The 22,433-nt window shown below is 39.8% G+C and overlaps 3 protein-coding genes across 3 annotated transcripts; 2 read left to right on the top strand and 1 right to left on the bottom strand.

Annotated features, from left to right (window-relative positions):
• The first annotated feature begins 5,510 nt into the window (after window positions 1-5,510).
• Window positions 5,511-7,106, top strand: LOC128302736 (uncharacterized). Its single transcript, XM_053039597.1, has 2 exons — window positions 5,511-5,936; window positions 6,036-7,106. The coding sequence occupies exons 1-2, from the start codon at window positions 5,511-5,513 to the stop codon at window positions 7,104-7,106; spliced, it is 1,497 nt and encodes a 498-aa protein (XP_052895557.1).
• A 1,516-nt stretch (window positions 7,107-8,622) lies between these two features.
• On the top strand, window positions 8,623-20,692 carry LOC128302321 (unconventional myosin ID). The gene is made up of 8 exons (XM_053039117.1): window positions 8,623-9,215; window positions 15,244-15,546; window positions 16,930-17,149; window positions 17,434-17,659; window positions 17,772-18,235; window positions 18,319-19,713; window positions 19,797-19,954; window positions 20,033-20,692. The coding sequence occupies exons 1-8, from the start codon at window positions 9,121-9,123 to the stop codon at window positions 20,250-20,252; spliced, it is 3,081 nt and encodes a 1,026-aa protein (XP_052895077.1). The 5' UTR covers window positions 8,623-9,120; the 3' UTR covers window positions 20,253-20,692.
• Window positions 20,693-20,988: 296 nt separating this feature from the next.
• Window positions 20,989-21,711, bottom strand: LOC128302323 (deoxyuridine 5'-triphosphate nucleotidohydrolase). The gene is made up of 2 exons (XM_053039118.1): window positions 21,476-21,711; window positions 20,989-21,406 (listed from the first exon to the last, which is right to left on the bottom strand). The coding sequence occupies exons 1-2, from the start codon at window positions 21,709-21,711 to the stop codon at window positions 21,067-21,069; spliced, it is 576 nt and encodes a 191-aa protein (XP_052895078.1). The 3' UTR covers window positions 20,989-21,066.
• Between the last annotated feature and the right edge of the window lie 722 nt (window positions 21,712-22,433).

The following is a 22,433-nucleotide window of genomic DNA, read 5'->3' as shown; positions in this document are numbered from 1 at the left end:
GTTGCGACACAATTTAGCCGTGACACTCCCGTCGCACTAAACACTAAGATAAGATACGCGCACTACGGTGAACAGGCACGGGAAACACACGAGCCACTAGCGATGTGGGGCCTTCCGTCGGGAATCAAGTGTCACATGCAACTGGTGCGCTGGTACGATCAAATGGCACAGCACCGACGTACCGATGCTCTCACGATTGCTGCTTATCGGCCGTGCTCTGCAGGATGTTCTCGTGTTCCGCTCTCTGGACGCGATTGTTTATGGTGGCTTCGTTGTACGTTTAGCAAACCCTCGCGCACCATCCATGTCACCCTACTGCTACGAAACGATTCCATCCCGCGAGTAGAACAAACGGAATGTGTAAATAAACATGCGAATGATAGGCAAAGTGCGATTTTCATCATGACTCTCGCATCCACATTTCCTTGGCCTTTCGGGACGCATCGTCATTGCTTGTGTGCGAGCGAACCTTGTACAGGTATGTTCAACTGCAAGGTGGAGTTTGTATTGCTTAAACATGTTTGCCCTCGATTTGTCAAATCAAATATCGGCAGAAAATGGAATAGCTATCAAATGGACAAGAATGACCCAATCGAGCCAAGCCGGTTTCCGAAGAATGGTTTAACTTCTACCAGCTACCATGCGCGGCCTACGCGTAGCCGCAATGGTTGCTGGGTGGCGTAGAGCTTTGTAGGTGCGATCGCCGAAGGCACCGTACTGAGAGTGTACGATTATTAAAACAGTGTCAAAAACAATTAGCATGCCTCGCCCGGGAAAGAAATCCTTTAAAATGAAGAGCGTTGCTAAAAACATTACAAGCAAAATATGTAGGGGAAGTGAGCAAGCAAATGGGAAGCATCTCTTTATTAAAATGTAGCAAGCCGATGAAGAACGGGAATAGGTAAATGAATATTTATGATTGAATTATTAGAGAGTAATATATTCCATAATTACTTTTGATGAAACCAAGCCAAAAAAATTTACAAACATCAAAAAAGGAAAAAACAATCAGTTGATGATTGTGTATTTTATTAATTCGAGGAAAAAAGGCGTGCAAAAAACATTTTAAACGTTACATTGTAGTGTAAAAATACGGTCTAAGTCCCCTGTAATTCAGAGCATTCTTTGTTAATTGCATCATGTGACTCGTTTCACATTCGAAATGAGAAAAAATCGTTCAAAGCGCACACCGGAAAACTTTCCCAGGATCAAACCTCATGTTGTTTAAACATCAACGCTCGTTGTTCAAAGTTGTTCTTCAACGTATTAAGAGTAAAGTGCTTATACATGTTAATTCCAAATTTTAAAACAGGAAGCAATATTTTGCTTATATATAATATTTTTTTTATTCACGGAAGAACGGCCGATCCGTATATCGTACATGAAATATTGATTGGTTTCATTTTGGTGTTCTTTTTCTGTAAAGCTGGTATGTTATTGTATAGTGCGGTACACATAGTGCTGGATTTAATGGTTTTTTTTTACAACATTTGCTACAACATGAGTTTGCCAGACTCATTATTTTATTTGGTTTTGGTTATTTATCAACACAATCGATGCAATGTTCAGACATCTCAATCGTGCATGATCGGACGCGTCTAGGTTCGGTAGTAGATGGACGTAAATATTTACGCTCATAACAAGAAAAGACAGACGGACCTGCACATAAACCGGTGTGTTTTTGATTCTGCCCAGGAGCGACTGTGGCCGGAAATTGGAGGCTGAGCATTGAATGCGATCCGTTAGACAAATATTGCTACACAGATAAATTTCCACTGCCATTAGTAATGAAAATGATTGTTTATTTTTGCCACTGTTCAATCGATCATTCCTACCGGTTGCACACGCGTACGCCAACCAGCCAATAGGTAGTGCCGTAAAATTGGAAACATATGGCCGTGGAAACGATCGAGCACAGCATATTTGCAGTATCATTCCACGCAATTGACCGCTATTAATGTATTTAAGAAACGAAATCTAATTAGGCAGTTAGTCGTTCCGTTTTCTCTCCCTTTATGCAGTGTTTGTAACTTTTTCGCGTTGTGTAATGCTGACACGGTTAGATTGGTGCTAAATGCAGTGTATTATAATTCCGGATTGATTTCAACCGACACATGCAGATAAGTAGGTCACTGCCAAGAGGAATACATTAACTGTGTTTCTTGAAAGCATTTAACTGGATACGTCATGCTTATTATATTTTATCCATTGGGAGTATCAACATTATTATGTTGCCTTTTTGTTCCTTGCTTACCGGCACAGCTTGCCGGATGGTACGTTATAGTAATAGCAGATATGTGAATTCCACATTAAATTTATTACTTGCCGGTTACAGTTTCTAGGTAGAGTGCACATATTGTACCCAATGGACACTAAACATCGTACCATACCTTATTGTAACGATCTAAGCCAGGTCATACCTGCTACTATAAAGGTAATACTAGACTTAGTTTTCCCAGAATATTTCATTCCACGGTTAAATGATTCGGATGGGACCGCCCTTAATTAAATACATTCAATATCAACCTGCTACCTAGAGCAACAAGCTTAATTACTGAGGGTTTCAGCTTCTATTTAAGTGCAAGCGTGCTCAGTGGAAATTTATAAACATGGTATATTATTATTATTTTGTCATTTTATACATGGCTCTTAAACATATCTATTTCCAGTCCATGCTACAGTTGTATGGTCCGGACGGCTTCGGTCCTGTCGCGTGAAGGCTATCGCCGTTACCGATACACCACCGAACCGCGCCATTACACAGCCAAAAGATGATACATTTGCTTTGTGTTAGTAATTACCCGGCATACATAAAAGATCTTAAATATTATTAATTGGTCTTGGAAGATCTAATTGTGTAGATATCAAATTACAACAATGCCGTCCCACAAGTAATAGGTTCGAATTTGAATTCATCCCACGTAGGTGACAGGAGCGCCATGGAAACGGCTATTAATGATCGATGCTATATTTTAATCCAAAGCGTTAATGGTACACATACGATGAGTACACGAAACAGAAAATAAATAACAGATGATGACTATGTTGCTAAATATTTCGAACGGACCGTCCTCTCCGACAGTAGTATGTGCAAAAAGCCCAAAAAACTTCATTTTTTCTTGCAGAACGGCCTGAAGTTCCTCCAATATTCCTGGTGATACAAAAAAGCACAGATAACTTAATGGTTGTATTGTTATAAAAATAGCTACGTTTGAGTGGTTTTAACAAGAGATTAAGTACGATGTGTACTGTGCTCGACGATAGTTAGCAGTCGTATCATTGAAACAAACCACTCAAACATCGCAAGGGATAATTCCCACTTGAGATGTTTAGTAACTTTAGTGGCAGCTATTTCTTTTTTAACATAGGTATTTACAATCCTGTTTCATGCCATGCTTGTTATTTCGCGAAAAAATGATCTACAGAGACATGGGAGCGAAACAAACGTGTGATCGAACATTATGTTAAATTAATGTTGTTATTTCTGTTCCATATAACGGTGCATAAATTATCCTTTTCGTAGAACAAATTGTTAGCGAAAGTTTAGTTCCAACTCCCGGTGAAACCACACATAACTGTCACCTTAATTGTTTCCGCACAACAAATTATTGCTGCTATTAATCATGCTTCATTTCGACATTAACTCGAAAAAACGCAGCTCTATTGACTTATAAATTTCGGGACGTTTATCGTTGTTCAACACATTGTTAGTTGACGGGTACTATATGCATCGATTTCACATCACATTTATTAACAATGTGTTATTTCTATTCCAAACTTTCGCGGCACTTTTTTCTGATTCTCACTTGTTTGATCATACATTATGTTTTGCTTGTCGTAAAACTGTGGGTATTGTGATCGTGGCTTATTTTTTCGCTTGTTATTTTAATCTGATTTTTGCTTCAATATGTTCAACACTACATCCGAATCGACAAGATATAACAACACTGAACAAGTTAATATCGCGAATACAAATACTTCACTTTGCTTTTAAAAGATACGCGTTGATGCTGTCTCATCATCAAACATAAACTGGCGGTACGATTGCTTTCGGTCGGAGATCTGCTGCCTTGCCAGCTCGTATCGTAGCTCGTATTCTCTCACAGGAATGTATCTCTCGCTTTGTGCAATATTGCTCTCTGTTTATCTTTGCGTGAAGTGCGAAAACTTAGTTCAACAGGGCTTATTCTTCTGCTCATTGAACGTCGGTATGAAATGCGATGCAGGACAGTGCTTTTACGACTGGCAGTTTATTGTTTAAACAAGATGTAAAGAAGAGCACAAGATACTAGAAGTGATATTTTGGTACAAAAGCTATGCTATGCAATGCCTCATTAGCGGTGTTACTAATCTCTGTTTTTGAATGACTTTCGGTAATTACTGTGCTCTATGTTGTGAAATAAAATGTGCCTCATATATAGAAGTATGTGTGTCGTGGTTTTATTTAAAGCTTTTTCCTAGTCATTTTGTAAACATAATCATTTTGTAAACTGTCACCAGATGCCTTGGCTGAAATATTCCATTTCGAACTTGGTTTATTTTATAGTTACAGCTGACTCTATCGGTTCTCTCTACATGGAGCTGCAGCTGCCAACTTCCCTGCAGAGCATGGTTAAAATTCCGCGCTAGGTAGAAAAGCAATTTAGTGTGAGTGATGATTGATGTTTGAAGATTTATTTTTGTTTCGATTTTGGAATCAGCACGAAAATCTGTCGGATGTTTCAAAGGTTAAAGAAAATGTTAAAAAATGTATTCTTTTTCCTTTAGCATCGGCTGTAATATTCAGAAGGTTTGAATTTACATTTTCTCCGTGATTTTTACACATGTATTCTCGTAAAATTGCTTCATCAAACCGTCCAAGGCTTGTTGTACCGACATGTCATTGCACGTTTTACAGAGTTTTTTTTTATAAACCGCCAATTTGTACCAGGATTTTGAGGAGTTTAGTTACAGTAATTTTGTAATTTGCCCACCTCATGTTCTAAAATGTTTTCGTTCGTCGTTCATCCTAGTTTAATGGATTGAAGTTTAGTTTAATTAAACAAATATTTCATGATTAGGTATTTTTTTAATTGAAATAAAAAAAAATGAAAATGAAGAAGGAGCTGCTGCTGAGATAGAGAGAGAGAAAGAGTAAATACTACCAATCGATCATTTTCTTAATATTCAAATTTAATAAAAAAAATACCTGTGCTAAAATCCGCAGAAATAATTTGAATTTTTTTTTTTAATTACCACTTTGCTAAATAGCCTAAGAAGGCAGCATAAGTGAAAACATAGCGCAGAGAAAATTAAGTAGATTAAGATTTAAACATTTAGATATTTTCCAAGAAAAAAACAAATATGTCTTCAATCGGGGTTTCGATTATCATCGTTGCTGTAAACTTTGCATAGCATTTATGTATTTACATGAAACGAAAAACACGATGATATGTGTAAAAATCATGATCAAAGACAGCTATGTTGTAAAGATAAATACAATTCTTGGAAAACATACGTTCGAAACGAAAATGGCTGATGAAAAGGAGTTAAGAGAGCTTATAAATCAAGCAATAACATGTGAACAGCCGCATGTTTACGGTACAGTGAATTTAAATCGTCTTCGTGAAGTTTTATGTCTCTTGGGATCGGCACGAAGGCCCTACGAAAAACCGTCTTACATTGCAAATCTGTCGAACGAATCGCTTGATGAGGAAACAAAGTTATTTAATGGAATTGTTCGAGAAATATCCAAAGAAGAGAGTGAATGTAGTTCATTGCAGGATGTTTCCAATGCACTAACTAGTCCGTCTCAAGAACTAAACCAACAACAAGTGGAAGAACATTTCAATTCATCGTGTCGAACGCCCTCACCGAAAGACGCAAATAAATCGACGTCTTGTAAATTATTCTCCTTGCAAAACGTAGAGTTAGAAATTGAAGAGTTCAGAAGAAAGGTAATTAAATATTCATGTCGATTCAATTGATATGCAATCTTAACTTCTATATTACGGCAACATAGCATTACAGGATCTCTATAAATGTTTTCTTTGAAGGTCCATGAAATCGACGAACGTGTTGCAAAATTGGAATTAAAATCGCCTCCTGGGGAATGCCAGTGTACGTGCACTTGTGATGCACTATTAGAAGATGCAAACACTTCAAAAAGTAATGCATCCGTGACAGGTGGAATACTTTCTCCAAAGCCATCAACTCAAACTGATGTTAGTGACGTGATCTTTGATGTTGAACGGGGTGTGTCATGCAACGATGGAGATGACTTACAGACGACGTGTGAGGTGGAATCAGAAGTCGCCCGTAGAAATTCGATCTCAAAGTCTGCTTCAGTCAAATCGGCTGAGTCGGCTTTGAAAGAGTTTAAAAACAACGAACCGTTTCCCACAGATGTCGTTGATTCTGTGGAACAGGATAATGAACGCCAGCACATAGCTGTAGAATCTGCGTTCCTAGAATTATCACATGACAAGGAACGAATCGAGGTTGTACCTAAATTTGATGAACTTGTGGCCACTGTGGATGGTTTGGTGGTACGGGAGAATATGTTCATGGAACGTCTTAGCAACATTGAAAAATTAATGTCTTCCTACATAGATGAGTTGTATATCCGCCTCCAAGACGAGAAATGCGTTGCATGTACAACGACTTCTGATAACATTGTCAGACAAGAGAATATTGTCCAGAATTTACATGAGAAGTCTGGTATGTCAAATGAGCTGCAACCCGTTCATCAGAAACCTAAACGTACAGAAAGCTTGCTGGAGACAAACGTACGCTCGATAATCGACGAACTACAAAAAGAAATTTGTTTCTTAAAAATGACTTTCAAGCGTTTGAACATTGCTGCTGGTGGTAAGACAGATGCGGGATTAAATAATCATATCCAATGTATATCATGTAACTGTGGTGCTGCTATGGAAATACGAGAGGAGCTCATTCCCGCACCTGTTCCTTTACATGCGAGACGGTGCGTGAAACCGTTGTTACGCCGGCAGCTTGATTGGTTGGAGAAGGAGTTGAAATGTTCAGCAATTGCACCGGTGAGCATGCAACCCTATTATCAACTGTTAAAGAAAAACAAATTGTTACCGACGGATATGCAAACGTAATTTCACAAACATGATGCAAGAAGTGGATCGATGATAATGAACGCGGTGAATTAATTCGCAAAATTACAAGAACTTTGGATGTAAAGCTTTCGGTGTAACTGTTTATTCACGTTTAATGCATTGCGTTCTGCATATTTCGAAGTTCAATATTTTTAATGATCGATATTAAAATAAATGTTTAAATCTGCATTAAATTGTTCGCACCATCGAGCGCTTATCAGATGTTGCAAATTCTTGGCAATCTTAACCACTTACTATGGAGTATCGTATCGCAATCGCTAATGCCTTCTGCATTATCCGTGGGAATCGTAAATCTCTTGTTAATGTTCAATCGTTCCTGGTGATACGTGCCGACAAGAGCGACTACTTGGAAAACAGACCTTGTCTGAAAAAAAATAAGAAAGCAATTTAATACTGTTACTAAACAATCATGTACATTAAATGTCGTTGACATCTTATCTAGTGTTGGGCTAACCTGTTTCAGATTCAAGAGTCTGAATGAATCTTTGAACTGAATGAATGAAACTTAATCTCTATTTCAAAGATTCATGAGTGTCGTCATCACTCCATCTAAATGTGGGTCTACCACGCCTCCTCTGTCCATGTGGACGACCTAAAAGAACTTTCCGGGCTGGGAAGTCTGGTGTCCTTCTCTTGACATAATCACTTCAATTACTGATCTGAATAACCTACATCTTCCTACATCAAAGCCCAACAGGTTTAAAAACCATTGACGATCTTGACCTGCTCTTGCTGTACTCTGATCATGTACCGAGTTCTTCATAACCAAATAGCACATATAAACCGATCCAATCATGATTTTACTCCAGATCGACAGAGATGCGAAATCGTACTTTACCGTGACTGTAATATTTGATTCATCATAGTTGAATGAAAAATTTCACGGTCGTTTGAAATATTTCATTGTTTGGTGTGGACTTGCCAGAATATTAATAATGTGTTTCGAAATTTAATTAACTTGTAAGTAATTTTACAAGTACAAGAATCACTGTTCGATAAATGTGACGGCAGCGAGCGTGCCAAAGCCCAAAGCCTTCATACTTTTTTTCTCATTCAAATCAAATCATTTCAAATTGTTATTTGGGAATTAAGAGATTTTGACATTTTCGACCTAAAATGACAGTAAGGAACGGTACAAATGTCATGACTCAAAGGTTTATTGCGAAGTGAACGAACAGGTTTTACGATGGGAAGATCGACCATGTTGCTGGAGGGAATTCTGCAATAAATAGGTTTTTGCTTCCTAATGTGTTTATTAAATGTGTGCAGGAATGATGCAGAAAATCGTTATGATGCAAGTGAAACGTAGTAGAAATTAAAAATAAATACAAGTGCTATTCCTAAACTTGTCTTTCATTCATTGTTACGATCGTCAACGTTTGCCGCGTCGTACGAAATAGACCGCTCGGTTGTGTTGTAGCCGCCACTGGTAGGGGGAATTACTCACATTATCAGTTAATCTTTTTTTTACTCAGAAGTGACGCGGTTAATCTCGTTATGCGTACGCTGTTTTGTTACTTTTTGTCGTCTGCTGTGCGTTCGCAGTGCCAGTGATGAGTTGGACAATAGCGCCGCGCCGTTTGATGCTGTCCGCGCGTCAGCATTCGTAGGCATCGGAATTCGCGTCATTTGTGTTACCGTCGGTGCATTAATTAATTGTTCGAACGCAAAATTTCACCCGTTCTATTGTTTGGCGGCTTTTGTTCTGTTGTTTTGCCGTAGTGAGATAGAACGATCCCCCGTGTGGTAGCTATTCTGTTGTGCAGGGTGTATTTTTGGTTTTGTTTTACACAGAGGAAGTGATATTGGAAAGTGACGATTGTGCAAAAGAGAGAGAGAGGTCGGGGTTTAACCGGGCCGCGTTATTGTATTCATTCCGATTTTGGTTCCGTCCAAATAACAGTTACCGGAGTGTGTTGCTACAGTGTGTTGACGTACAGCATAAAACGTTGTGATATACATTACATTACGGTGAACTAAACGAACCGCAAGGATGGCGCATCATCAAGGGCAGGAGGTCGGCGTGCAAGATTTTGTACTGCTGGACTCGGTAACGCAAGAAAATTTCATGGATAACCTCAAGCGCAGGTGAGTGGTTTAAAAATAAATCACATCTCTTACCGCGATGGATGGTCTTAATGTGTGTCTGTGTCCTAATAGACAGATGTGACGCATAAAAAACAGAAAAAATGAACCGTTTCCAAAACATTAACATTTTTAAACTGATTCAGGAACTTCAGCGAACCTGCGAGTTGAGTTTATGCGCTAAAATATTCCTAGGACCGTAACTTCATGAAAAAGTCTGCAATTGAAGTGTTAGTTTTGGAAACCGCTGTTCGCTTCGCAGACTTTCGCCGGAGGTGATTTTTTTGCATCCAGTCATAGCCATTTCCCCCTCCCAGATGTACAAGTTCTGTTTTTTCGTCTATCACGAAGCAACTCGATTGCATATTTTGAATTAAGTATCAAATGTTTGGTTCGAATGCTGGCGCCCACTTTGTTGTGTTTCGTTTCGTTTTCGTTTTTTTTGTTGATTTATCGTTTTACCTATATTTTAATCATCACAAAGTAAACGCCAGCATTTCATTAGAACTGCAGCTGATTGATGATCGATGATTACTTATTGCCATGTGTCATCTTTTAGCGGGCATGACTAACAAACCAGCCATATTTGCATATAGCGTGGAGGTCTTCTCGTGCCGCTGCTTACAAAACCGCGCATTAGTCATCGATTAGTGCAACCGGAGGATCACGTCATCAGCGCACATTAAAAGGCCGATCGCGACGATGGTTGTGCTGTGTACGTAGACCTGGATCCTAGCCCTGGAGATTAAACGTATTTTTTCCTATTCTTGGAAAAAAAATTACTTGCGCACCCGGCGAACACCCTCAAGTATTGGCGATAAGGTTGCGTTTGTTTGGCGCACTGGGAACTCTGGAATCTGTCCCTTTTCTCCCCGTTCTCTAGTAATCATCGGCTTGCTGGCCACCACGATTGACTGATACGACTAGTAAGAACACTTGAAGTTATCTGTTTGGCCTTCGGAACAGGCATAGAGCTTTTCAGTTAGAAGCAAACATTGACACACAACGAAGAAGCTGCAGGGAAATGAAGAGAAAAAGAGGCCAATGCGTTGTAACGTTCCCTCCGTTTAACAGCTGTTAGGCATTCCAACAATGTGTGAATCACGGATGAAAATTCGACAAAATGCAATCAGATGTTTTTTGGGGGGGTCGGCCAGGCAGATACTTGCGGGGTTTTGTACATTTGTTTTCATTTTTGCCTTCTACACACACACACACGCACACATTCCCGTCCAATACGCGGTAGCTCCACGCTGGGAAGGCTGCGCCCGTTTTGAAGAACGCAAGTAAACACGCTGAATCTATCATCGGCGGACAGCACACAACACTCTGGAACCGAGCCTGGAGTGTTGCGGTTTTGTTGAAGCATGTTGAATGTTTTGTGGCAAAACAATAAAAAAATATAATACACACACATGTGTACACCCTCCCCCCGAACCCGTACAAAGACGCAAGAAAACGTGCGGTACTTGAAGTTATTGCAGGATGTTTACCCTTTCAATCGGTGCCGGTGCCCAGTATCTTTTCAGCGCACCGATTACACTTTATCATGTTGCCCGTTTTACCAGCAAGATAGACACACACGGCAAAGCAAAACTCTTCTTTGTTTATTCAGTGCGGGTCTTAATAAGGCTCGCCAACTTAATGTTAACGGTGGTTGAGATGTTGGGAAGTCGGAAAATCGGAAATAAAATCAACTACAATTATCATCCGGCGTTATTGTCGCAATCTGTTCCTATTGTTGTGTCTTATAGCATGTTGGAATAATTAATAAGATTTACGAAACTGACACGAATTCCCATTTGGGACTAATCCAAACAAAAACCGTTCATTTAGTTCCAGATAGTAAGCAATTTGTACACTATTATCCAGAAGAGTTCCTTCAGTGTGCGTTCGCCAAATCGTTAAGTCATTCGATCGTTGCGTGTCTCCCAGGAGGAATCTTATCACCCTTCGGCAAACCACAGATTACACGTGTGATTAGGCAATTGTTTTACACAATGTGGGAAAAATGTGTGGTGTAAAAGACACCTTGTTTTATTTCTGACAATCGTGATTATGATACGGTTTATGATTGATTGGAATGAACCCCCCGGTGATTGGTGTGGTGGTTGAACATCGATTTCTTTAAACTTTTCATACGCACCTCCTCTCGTTCGGTGTGCCTTAGCTCCTCGCTTCAATGGCACAAGGGCACCACCGATCATCAAGGCCTCGTGTGCGATGGTTACGATGATGTCAGCTGCAGGAGCGCACGTACAAGTGGATGACGCCCCACAACGACACAAAACGAGGGTGCAGTAAAGCTCCACGCTCCATTCTGTCCACATCCCCAACGCGTATCTGGCCTTCTTAAGATTTGGTGCCATTGTGGTGGTAAGACCACGGCACGGCACACGGCTTTCATCATATATGGACCGAGTGACCCCCATCATCGGGGTCTGTCTGCTGTCTGGTACACCGCGCTGGCCCCATATGATGTAGGTTCATTTTTTTTTTGCGAGCGTATTGGTGAATTGTTGTCGAGGGTCTTTCACCGAAAATATGTTACATTGAGTTTGTAACCGCGCACGTACCTTCCACTGGCACGCGCAAATAATCGTGCAGGGACTCACAAACACACACACAAGTAATGGTGCGAAATGTAAAACTCATACTACAAATTTAGACCCAAGCAGTTTGGGGAGTGCCTACAATTATTTTATCCTGAATATCCTGGCCTTAGGGGTAGCTTTTTAATTTTGTTTAACTTTTAATAGAATGATAATATAATATAATTTTATAACATATAACCTTTCTCCGGTAAGAAATGTAATGGTTTAGTTTGTTTACGTCAAAAATATCCATATTATGAACGAATCGTTGACTTAATTCTATGCCTTTGTCTCGCCATTGTAATTCCAAGGGTGTCCCCTCTTTTAACACTACACATAGGTTCGATTAAAGCAAGAATTGATTGTTCCATGCAATGTTATGAAAGCGCCACGATGTTGTAAAGCAGCATTTAAACTGATAACGTGACAGTTTATCTGTTGTTTTACGATGTGGGCTGCAGTAAACTAGAGCAGAACCCATATGAAAGGTATATCGGATACAAATGGGATAGAATTTTTGAATGGGTGTGGTTCGTAAATGGTTTCATATCAAGTTTCTGTTAGCATATGTTGAGTTTTAAAAAGAAATAGTTTGTAAACTATTTAATTTAATTTCTTTAAATCGATTATGTATAAGTTTGTTTTGCAGAAATATGAATAGAAATTGCTGGCTTCAAACAGTGCTTGAAACAGTGCTCAAACAGGCAGCTCTTACGGGCGAACGTCGCATACTAAAGCGTGTTCATAACGGTAGTTATGAATAAAGATAAGATTGATTTGCATTCCAATCGTTCTCATGCAATTTGTACAGGCGCAGTCAATACATCGGAAATGAATAGATGAGAGTATATTGGGAGTAGTTTTAGTGCTAGAAAATTTCATCGTGTGACTTCGTATAAATAAATCGGCATCAACAGTCAACAGTCAGCTGATGCTATCATTATATTGTTCGCAAATTATTGATGCAATATCCTATCTCGATCCAAACGAGATTATCCTCGTGAGAATAGAAACACGGAATAGATACTATTTTGACGAATCATAGAGACTTGCTTTGTGAGATTTTTTTTTACTTTGTGTAGGAAGAATCTTATGGCGCAGCAAGAGTTAAAAAATGACTAATATTAAAATATATGTTGGTTTATTGTGGGTCTTTAATTGTTTAGATTTATTCTGAAAAAATATACCTTAACGTTCATCACAATGTTGTAATGATCTGTTGGTTCTAATATTTTTTTTAAGTTAAGGCATTTAATTGTGTGAATTAAGACAATTGTTAATTAAAGTTGTGGTTTAGGGTTTTTTTTAACTTTATTCTACGCAATGTATTTTATTTTATGAATTTGCATTTGTCCGCAATACAGGTATTTCAAATAGGTCCTCGTGAAACCATTGTTTGCATGCATTATTACATACACAGGGATAAGAAGTTCTATTTCTTCGTCTGGAAATTGAAACACGAAAAATAGATGTTTTGAAACAATCTGAAACAATGAAACAATCTGCATTTTATGAATTTGAATGAAGCGATTAAGTAAACGAGATGACTATGGAAATCGATTCGTTAAAAAGTTGTAAATTTGTCGCCAAATTTTAAACAAAGCAAAGGCAATGCAACGGAAGCTTAATGATGACAATTTACAGGTTGCTCTCCAAAACGGTTTTAACAAATTTCCCCTGTACAGTGGTTATTCTGTAACTATCGGAGAGCTACTACGATCGTAGAATCGTAAAAGCTTCGGGTCGGAGAGAGCTTTCAAAACGCAAACCCCGAACACATTTCGTTTTCGATCGACAACAGCGATTTTAATTGGAGAGAAGAATAGACTGCAGTCAAAGGACTATTGAAAAATCTTTGTTAAATTTGCGCACCTGTCCCCAAAGACAGCACCGATTCAGGATTTCACCCAAACCGTTCTTCCGTTGCAAGGACTGAGTTTTTTTTAACAATTTTTTTATTTTATTTTGTAATTGTTTATTTATGTTTTTAGTAATTAGGATCGTTTTATACGAATGATTGGACATCTGGGGACCAAAAACATTAAAAAAAATGCTCACGATATGTGTTGAGTGAATTATTGCGCTGTGGAGCGGGAGAGAGAAATTATTATTATTATAGATGAATTATTGCGTTTTTATAGCAACTGCTATCGAACTCGTCGAGCAGCGAACTTAAACAGTCGACCAGCGAACTTAGTTGTATTTGTTAGAAATAAACGAGAGTAGTCATCGTTATACATACGAACCTGAAAGCACGCAGTTTTGGCTATTATTACAAAGTTGAGAAAACTCGTGTTTTACCCTACAATATGAGTTTACGCTAGGCTGAGCTGCTCACAAACGCTACCCAGATCGAAACAGCGTTTGGAACAGTATTTTTACTACTACGACCGATAGTAGTTGTTTGCATAGCTGGTTTTTAAAGCTTTTATCTCACTGTTTTTGTTCCGTTCGAAACGGAAATGTTTCGCTGCAATAAATCATGAAGTACTGCACAAATTTACTACGATTCTATGATCGTAATAGCTTTTATGTTTGCAAACTTCTCATCATCGACTGAAAATATCCCCAATAAATTGCAAACCCCCAAACGGTTGAAATGTTATGTTCCCTCATAAAAATAAAAAATCCGTCATAGTATTAGTGATAATATCTTGTAAATGACATTCAACACCGTTATACTCCTGTAATCCATTCTAAACTGATACCAAAGCAAAGAATGAAAGATCGAATGAAAGATTCACTTACCAAAGACATTACCTTCATTTTCATTTGCGTATGAACGATCCTCGTCTTGCTGGAAGACGATCTGACCGTGGATGGGTCAAACCGGAGGGAAGCTTCCAACGTAAATGTATTGCGCAATATGCCATGCAAGCACACATTACATTGCGCCATAAAACAACACAAACCGCACAAAACTGCGGCCGGTTTGTAATTTTTAATTAGCATCAACTGGTTCCGTTTTCCACGGCACTCGGAGTACGCGCACCGTAGCGGTCTCGAAACCTTCCGGACGGAGGTGTAATATCATCTTTCAGCTTGCATAAGCCATAATTGATAACAATTTAACGAAAGCGCGATGGAAAATGTGCGGGTCTCGGAGAAAAGAGAAAGGTCAAATTTATGCATTGTTGGTGGGCTAGTTGAAATTTTAAAACCGCCTGTGTTGTGGTCTTTTCCCTCCTAGCGAATGACGTCACGCTGATGGGGATTGAAATGTTTCGCGTGCCATTGATGACCAAACGGACACGGTCAATTGGGCAGTACAATTTACGGGATGCATCACACCGACAGCTTCCTTAAACGAGTGATTGGATAAAAATTAGGCTTTTTTTTTCTTTTAATCTGTTATGTATCGCAAGCATCAAAGCCTGGGGCTCATCAGTAATAATGTTTTACTTACCTTGTTTCCTTCTTTCTTTCCCTTTTCGTAGGTTTCAAGCCGGCAAAATCTACACATACATCGGGGAGGTTTGCGTTTCGGTAAATCCGTACCGCGAGATGAACATCTACGGACCGGAGTACGTCAACCGGTACAAGGGGCGGGAGCTGTTTGAAAATGCGCCTCACATCTTTGCCATTGCCGATGCCGCGTATCGGGTGCTGAAGCAACGCAACAACGATACCTGTATCATGATTTCGGGCGAATCCGGCGCTGGCAAGACCGAGGCGTCCAAAATCATTATGAAGTACATAGCGGCCGTCACGAACCAGGGAAAGCAGGGCGAAATCGAACGGTAAGCCGGTGTGGAATCTGCAGCATTCTTGACAGCAATTTTAGGCACTGGAAAATGTTTACCATTTTTTCTTGTTTCATTCCGTTTGCTCATGTTGCCATGAGCAATTGAGTGTAAATAGGCGATTCTATTTGTTCCAATTTCACTGATCGGAGGTCTTAAAAAATAATCAACTTTGTTAGACTAATTTATTTTGGTTAATTAATTTGCAGGATAAAATGAGCACATACTTTAAATTGTTGTTTTGTCCTTTAAAATATCGTTTGAGGCTCCTTGAGGATTGTTGAGGACAATCTTATTACGGGATACATAATATCTATTTGGACAAAGTTTAAAGTGCAAACAATGCTAATGGGCATGAAACCTCTCCAAAAACGGGTTCCACAGATCGGAAAGAATTTATTCTTTTTAAAATGTTAATTCCGTAATTACACGCGTGTGTTCTGTCAGATTTCTTGATGGTAAAATCGCATTTTTTTCACTGTTGTGCTTAATATCTTTCCGCATGAAAAACTTCATGCATGCGTTGAAAAAGTTTCACGTGACAAAAAAACAACTTTTTCTAGAGACACGGGCAGATGTTCAACGCTTTAAACACAGCACATATGTAATTATTGCAAGAATTTATAAATATTGTGTACAATTTTCCAATTACAAACTTTATTAATAATTGTGTGCAAGGCTCTCTATAATCAGACAATTAGATTTGGTATATTCGGTTTTTTTATACTCTACTTTTCTGGCTAACTCTTCCGTGTAGCGCAGTAGAACACTAATTGGTCTGAAAGAATTCTTAGTGGACAAACCTTTTTCTTCACTTTGCTTTGTTTTCGATCAGTTTGGTATCGGATCGAAAGTTTTTTTTATTTGTGATCATACTGAAGCGTAACAAAATTTGAAAATACTTTGTTTTGGAAACATTTTGACCGGGATGGGGCAACCAGCAACGAAAATTTCTAACGAGTTGGTAAAGTTGGCAAAACGTACGGGTATAGAACTTTGGTTACTTCTAACTTTTCACATTTAGCATGAAAGACGCATAACTTGTCGTTCAGAGAGTTTTTTTTTACAGTATTGATGCGTAAATAATTCTAGATTACATCAAAAGCAGAGCTGAAACATTAATTACGAACGCATGTGATACGGACGCTCCTACAAATGGACGAATTCCCACTGCGTGCAATCCATAATGCCAAATTTAATTATGGATTTCCAAGAAATTCAATTAAATCATGTTTCGATTGTTAGTTTGGTATGTTTCAAGGCGATTCTGGAATTTATCCACTTCCTTTCGAAATTTGAAGCCAAATTGATTCAAGCTTCAAGCTTAAATTATCAACGCTATTATCATTTCAAATGATCCATATCGGTTTTTGTTTACAGAGTAAAGAACGTGCTTATCAAAAGCAATGCAATTTTGGAATGTTTTGGCAATGCGAAAACTAACCGCAATGACAACAGCAGTCGCTTTGGCAAATACATGGACATCGAGTTCGACTACAAAGGAGATCCGGTCGGTGGCATAATTACCAACTATTTGCTAGAGAAGTCCCGCGTCATTCAACAGCAAAGCGGTGAACGGAATTTCCATTGTTTCTACCAGGTAAGAGTAATTAATTTGCATTGGATTTGGTTGTTTATTGAGTTTACCAGGTATATATCGTTAATTAATAGTACTGAGCATGCTATTTTCGGAACGACATTCGATATCCATAAAACCGCTGTCGATGTTCGATATCCATAATGTAATCCGCTTGTCATTATCATCGTTTATTGATTTAGTGATATTTTTGAATATTTTATTGATATTTTTATCAATTATGGTATTAATTATTAATAGTCATGTCAATCATGAATGATATTTTTAATTCTCTTCATATTCTGCAGCTTTTACGTGGCGGGTCTAATAATGAGCTGCAGCAGTATAATCTAGTAAGAGATCCGGCAGCATACCATTACACGAATCAAGGTAGCACAGAGATTCTCTCAGAAAAATCCGACTACCGGGCGACAACCGGTGGTCTGCAAGCACTCGGATTTAGTGCAGAGGAGATTTCCATGGTGTGGCGAACGGTAGCGGCAATTCTGCATTTGGGAAATATTGAATTTCAAAGTAAGCATGACTAATGAAACTAAACTGATGAAACCTTGAATTTGAGATAAAAGGAATACGTGAAAAGTATGTGCAATAGGTAGTAATGTCGCCGTATTTTTTCCAATTGCAGTGCAAGATGAGAAAGTAACAATAACCAACGGAAAAACGTTGACACAGGTTGCTCAACTCCTGCAGGTGACTGCGGAGGAAATGCGCACCGCTTTAACGGAGCGAGTGATCGCAGCACGTGGCGAAATTATGACAAAGAGCCACGACACAAAGCAAGCAGAGTATGGCCGGGATGCGTTGGCCAAAGCGATATACGATCGCATGTTTACCTGGATCATACAGCGCATCAACAAGGCAATCCTTGTCCCAGGAAGTACCACACAGAAACGCTACAACAAAGTGATTGGTGTGCTGGACATTTACGGCTTCGAGATATTCGACCGCAACAGTTTCGAACAGTTTTGCATCAATTATTGCAATGAGAAGCTGCAGCAGTTGTTTATTGAACTGGTACTGAAGCAGGAGCAGGAAGAATACAACCGCGAGGGTATTGAATGGACCAATATTGAGTATTTTAACAATCAGGTAAGCGCTATTTGGTTTAGTTGTCGCGGTTATTTCCGAAAAACGGATGAAGTTTAAACCTAATTTGTATTTGTGTATTGCAGATTATTTGTGCCTTGGTAGAGCAACCAGATAAGGGCGTCATTGCGATCATGAACGAAGCGTGTTTGAATGTGGGTAAAATAACAGACGAAATGCTGTTGGGTGATATGGACAAAAAATTGTCCCATCATCCTCACTATACCAGTCGTCAGCTGAAACCAATGGACAAGGAGTTGCGTCACAAGGAAGACTTTCGCATAACGCACTACGCCGGCGACGTTATTTATTCCATCAGTGGGTTTATCGAGAAGAACCGTGACACTTTGTTCCAAGATTTCAAGCGATTGCTTTACGGTTCACATGATAACCTAATTAGCTCAATGTGGCCTGAAGGTGCACAGGATATTTCGAAAACCACCAAGCGCCCTCTAACCGCAGGAACACTGTTCCAAAAATCTATGGCCGAGTTGGTGGCGACGCTATTGCGCAAGGAACCACTGTATGTGCGGTGCATTAAGCCGAACGACATCAAAAGCCCGACCGTGTTTGATGATGTCCGCGTAGAGCATCAGGTTCGGTACCTGGGACTGCTGGAGAATGTTCGTGTACGGCGAGCCGGTTTCGTGCACCGTCAGCGGTACGACAAATTTTTGCTACGCTACAAGATGATTTCGCAGTACACCTGGCCAAATTTCCGCGGCGGTAATGACCGGGACGGCGTGAAGGTGCTGATGAACGAGAAAAGCTTTAGCCACGATGTGCGGTTCGGAAAGACGAAGATTTTCATCCGTTCGCCGCAAACGCTGTTTGCGCTCGAGCAGCAACGGAACGACATGATACCGCACATTGTGACGCTTCTGCAGAAGCAGGTGCGTGGTTGGATCGCGCGTCAGAGGTATAAGAAAATGAAGGCGGCCCTCGTCATTATGCGTCACTATCGAAAGTACAAGCTGAAGAGCTACGTGCAGGATTTGGCCGTCCGGTTTCGTAATGCACGCACTTTGCGCGACTACGGCAAGGGCATACAGTGGCCCCAGCCTCCGCTTGTCGGTCGGCAAGCGGAACGGCACTTGCGGATGCTGTTCTCTCGCTGGCGTGCGGCGATGATTCTGCGCAAATACCCACGGGAAGAGTGGCCGCAGCTACGATTGCAAATAATTGCCGCCAGTGCGTTCCGCAAACGGCGAAAGTTCTGGGGACACGATCGCCGGTGGCTTGGCAACTATTTATCGATCGTAGCAGAGAACACCAATTATTCGTCGTACAATGCGAGCGTGCGTAACATTAAGAATGCGGATCACTTTGATACGATTGTGTTTTCGGCGTTCGTGAAAAAGTTCAACAAATGCAACAAATCGGCTGATCGTGCGATCATTGTAACGGATGGCGCTATTTACAAGCTGGATGGAGCGAAGAACAAATTCCGCAATATGAAACGAACGGTTCAGATTCGCGAGGTAAGATTTGAATCGAAAGCAAAAAGGCGTAAGATTACTCAATAATGATTTGCGAATATTGTTTGTAACTGTTTTGTCTCTAGATCACATCGATCAGTGTCAGTCCTGGACGGGATCAACTGGCAGTATTTCATTCGCATCATAATAACGACCTGATAGTGTCCCTACAAGGAGAGCACCAACCCTTGAAGGAGGATCGTATCGGAGAGCTGATAGCACATGTCGTTAGGCGATACTTTGCGTAAGTGAAGCATTTTTTTTAGCTTTTGAGCTGATTGGAATATTTACGAGATAATAAAACATGACCGATATTTTATAGCATCTGCCAGCAAGACCTACCAGTGAATGTGGCATCCACGTTTCCTCTTCGTTTGGGAAACAAATCGCGTTCGTTGAGCATTGAGGCCGCCGTCGGGCAGGATTTGCCGGAATTTTCACACGCCGGTACCTTCATCGTTTTCAAGGTTCCGCCGGCTTATGCCAGTCCGCTAGAAACGACGGAAACATCAGCACCCAACACGTTACCACAACGATACTAGAGTAAATAAGTGAACAAACTCGACAAGCAGAAGTGCCATTATTAGCGAAGCGAGGACAATCCAGTCTCTTCCGCACCAAGTATTGACAAACGATGCACGCATTTCGTAAAAGTGCATTCCACATTTGACGTACGCGCAGATGGAAAAGCGGATGTAACTGAATGTGATAAGGGAGTTGTACGTTGTTACCATCTTTGATTTTTATACGAACCATTACACAGCATTATAACAGAATCATACATACACAAATCAACGATCAACACAAAATTGTTGTTGGCGAAGACTATTCTTGCGGCACTGTCTCTATGGTTTTATGTAGTTTTCAATTTTATTGTTTTGATACTTAAGAGTAAGATGTTCTTAAAGAATGCTTAGGAAGCTGTATTTCGTTTATGATTTTCTTTCTGTACTTATAACGCCAATAAAAGGCCGCTAACGTACTCGCTCTGTGCAATTATTTTTATCGCGGACTGCGAAAGCTGCGATTTGTGCCTTTAATGATAGTTCCGCTAGAGCTGGAATGGCAATAAAAATGTAGTATTAATCGCTTCTTTCTCTCAATGTAGAGACCACCAGTATTGGGGTTATAATACTGACTGCTGAAAATGTTTTACATGATCCATCGCTGAATAAAGAATGTGGCTTTCTACACTTCATAATCAAACGCATTGACGACTGATCCATCCGATTTCCGGTCGCATATGATTTCGGTTTATCGATTGACGAACATCACACGTACTTGTGATACTTAAGTTTATTATTAAATCGTTAACAAATGGAAATGCTGAATATGCATGAAAAAACTCTGACCGGTCTAGTTCGTACCGGTAGATCCGAAACCTCCTGCACCGCGTTCGGTATCCGTAAGTGTCGGAAGTTCTTCCAAATCAGGATATGCTATTTTCTCGCAAATGAACTGTGCGATACGATCACCTTTCTTGACTTCGAAATCGGCTTCAGAGTGATTGAACAGCACTACACCGACGTTGCCACGGTAGTCCTCGTCAACCACGCCGGCTCCCACATCGATGAAATTCTTTACTGCCAGTCCGGAACGTGGAGCTACCCGTCCATAGCAACCTTCCGGCACCTGTACCTGAATATCGGTCATAACAAGCTGTTTTCCACGGCCAGACACGGTGTAATCATATGCACTGAAAAGAAACAAGTCGTGGTTTTATTAGTCCGATTGCAGTGCTGGAAGTGAAGCATATCCTAAATACCTTCTAAGATCATAGCCCGCAGCTTTGGCAGAACCTTTTGTCGGGGCAAATGCGTTTTCGGATAGTTTGGCGAACTTTAGCACACACTTTTGCTCGGGCATTGTTGAATTAAATTGTGTTTTACGTATTGAAGCCGATACCGTGTGCCAGGAAATGAATAGCCTATGATTGTTGGCGCGAAAAATGCCGATTTGTTTGACAAGCTTCGCTCGACACAAAGTCATTAGCCCGGTCATCGTCAAAAACAGGAAAATCTAATTCATGAAAATTGAATCGAGGGAAACCCGAACTGAAGTGAAGTTGAGTAGAGTTCTAGTAGACAATTAAAAATTGGTAATCACTTCTTTGTCTCTCTTGGGTTAATAGTTTGCATATAAGGGTGAATGCTGTTATAATTAATGGTTATTCTGTGTCTACATTCATTTTCTAAATTCTAATTGTGGTCTAGCATGGAAGTTCAATCCAAAAATATCTCCGTTCGTTGATGCTCTTAACGCATCTGCTTGCATTAAAAGATTCTGCCTAATTCAAGTCTTTTCGACGTCGTTTTATATTTTCTGCGAAATAAATAACATTTTTGTGTTTCTTTGAATAAATGTTTTTGCCGGTGATGTTGTTATTCATGAACATAGTGCAAATCGTGAAATGTTGCAAGAAATTTTGATTGGGATTTTATCATTCAAGCAAAACGGCCCGATTGAAAACTTTCAATCGATTCAAAAATGTCGTTAGTGACTCGCATTTTACGCCGTGCATTGAAAACAAGGTTATAAAGCGGAATATTTAATTTGTTCACTAGTGACAGGGAGTATGGTATTCAGAGATAGTCATAGAATTAATCTAGAATTCAGTGCGTCATTTTCGGTATTGAGTTCGATCTAGGGGTAAAAAGAGTTTGGTTAATTAAACGAATTTCAAAAGGTGATAGAATCAAGCATAAAATCTAGAAGTTCGCCAA

This window comes from Anopheles moucheti, chromosome 3 (assembly GCF_943734755.1).
Source record: "Anopheles moucheti chromosome 3, idAnoMoucSN_F20_07, whole genome shotgun sequence".
In the NCBI taxonomy this organism is placed as follows: domain Eukaryota; kingdom Metazoa; phylum Arthropoda; class Insecta; order Diptera; family Culicidae; genus Anopheles; species Anopheles moucheti.
The sequence above is the reverse complement of the archived record's forward strand: the minus strand, read 5'-3'. Positions and strand labels throughout refer to the sequence as shown.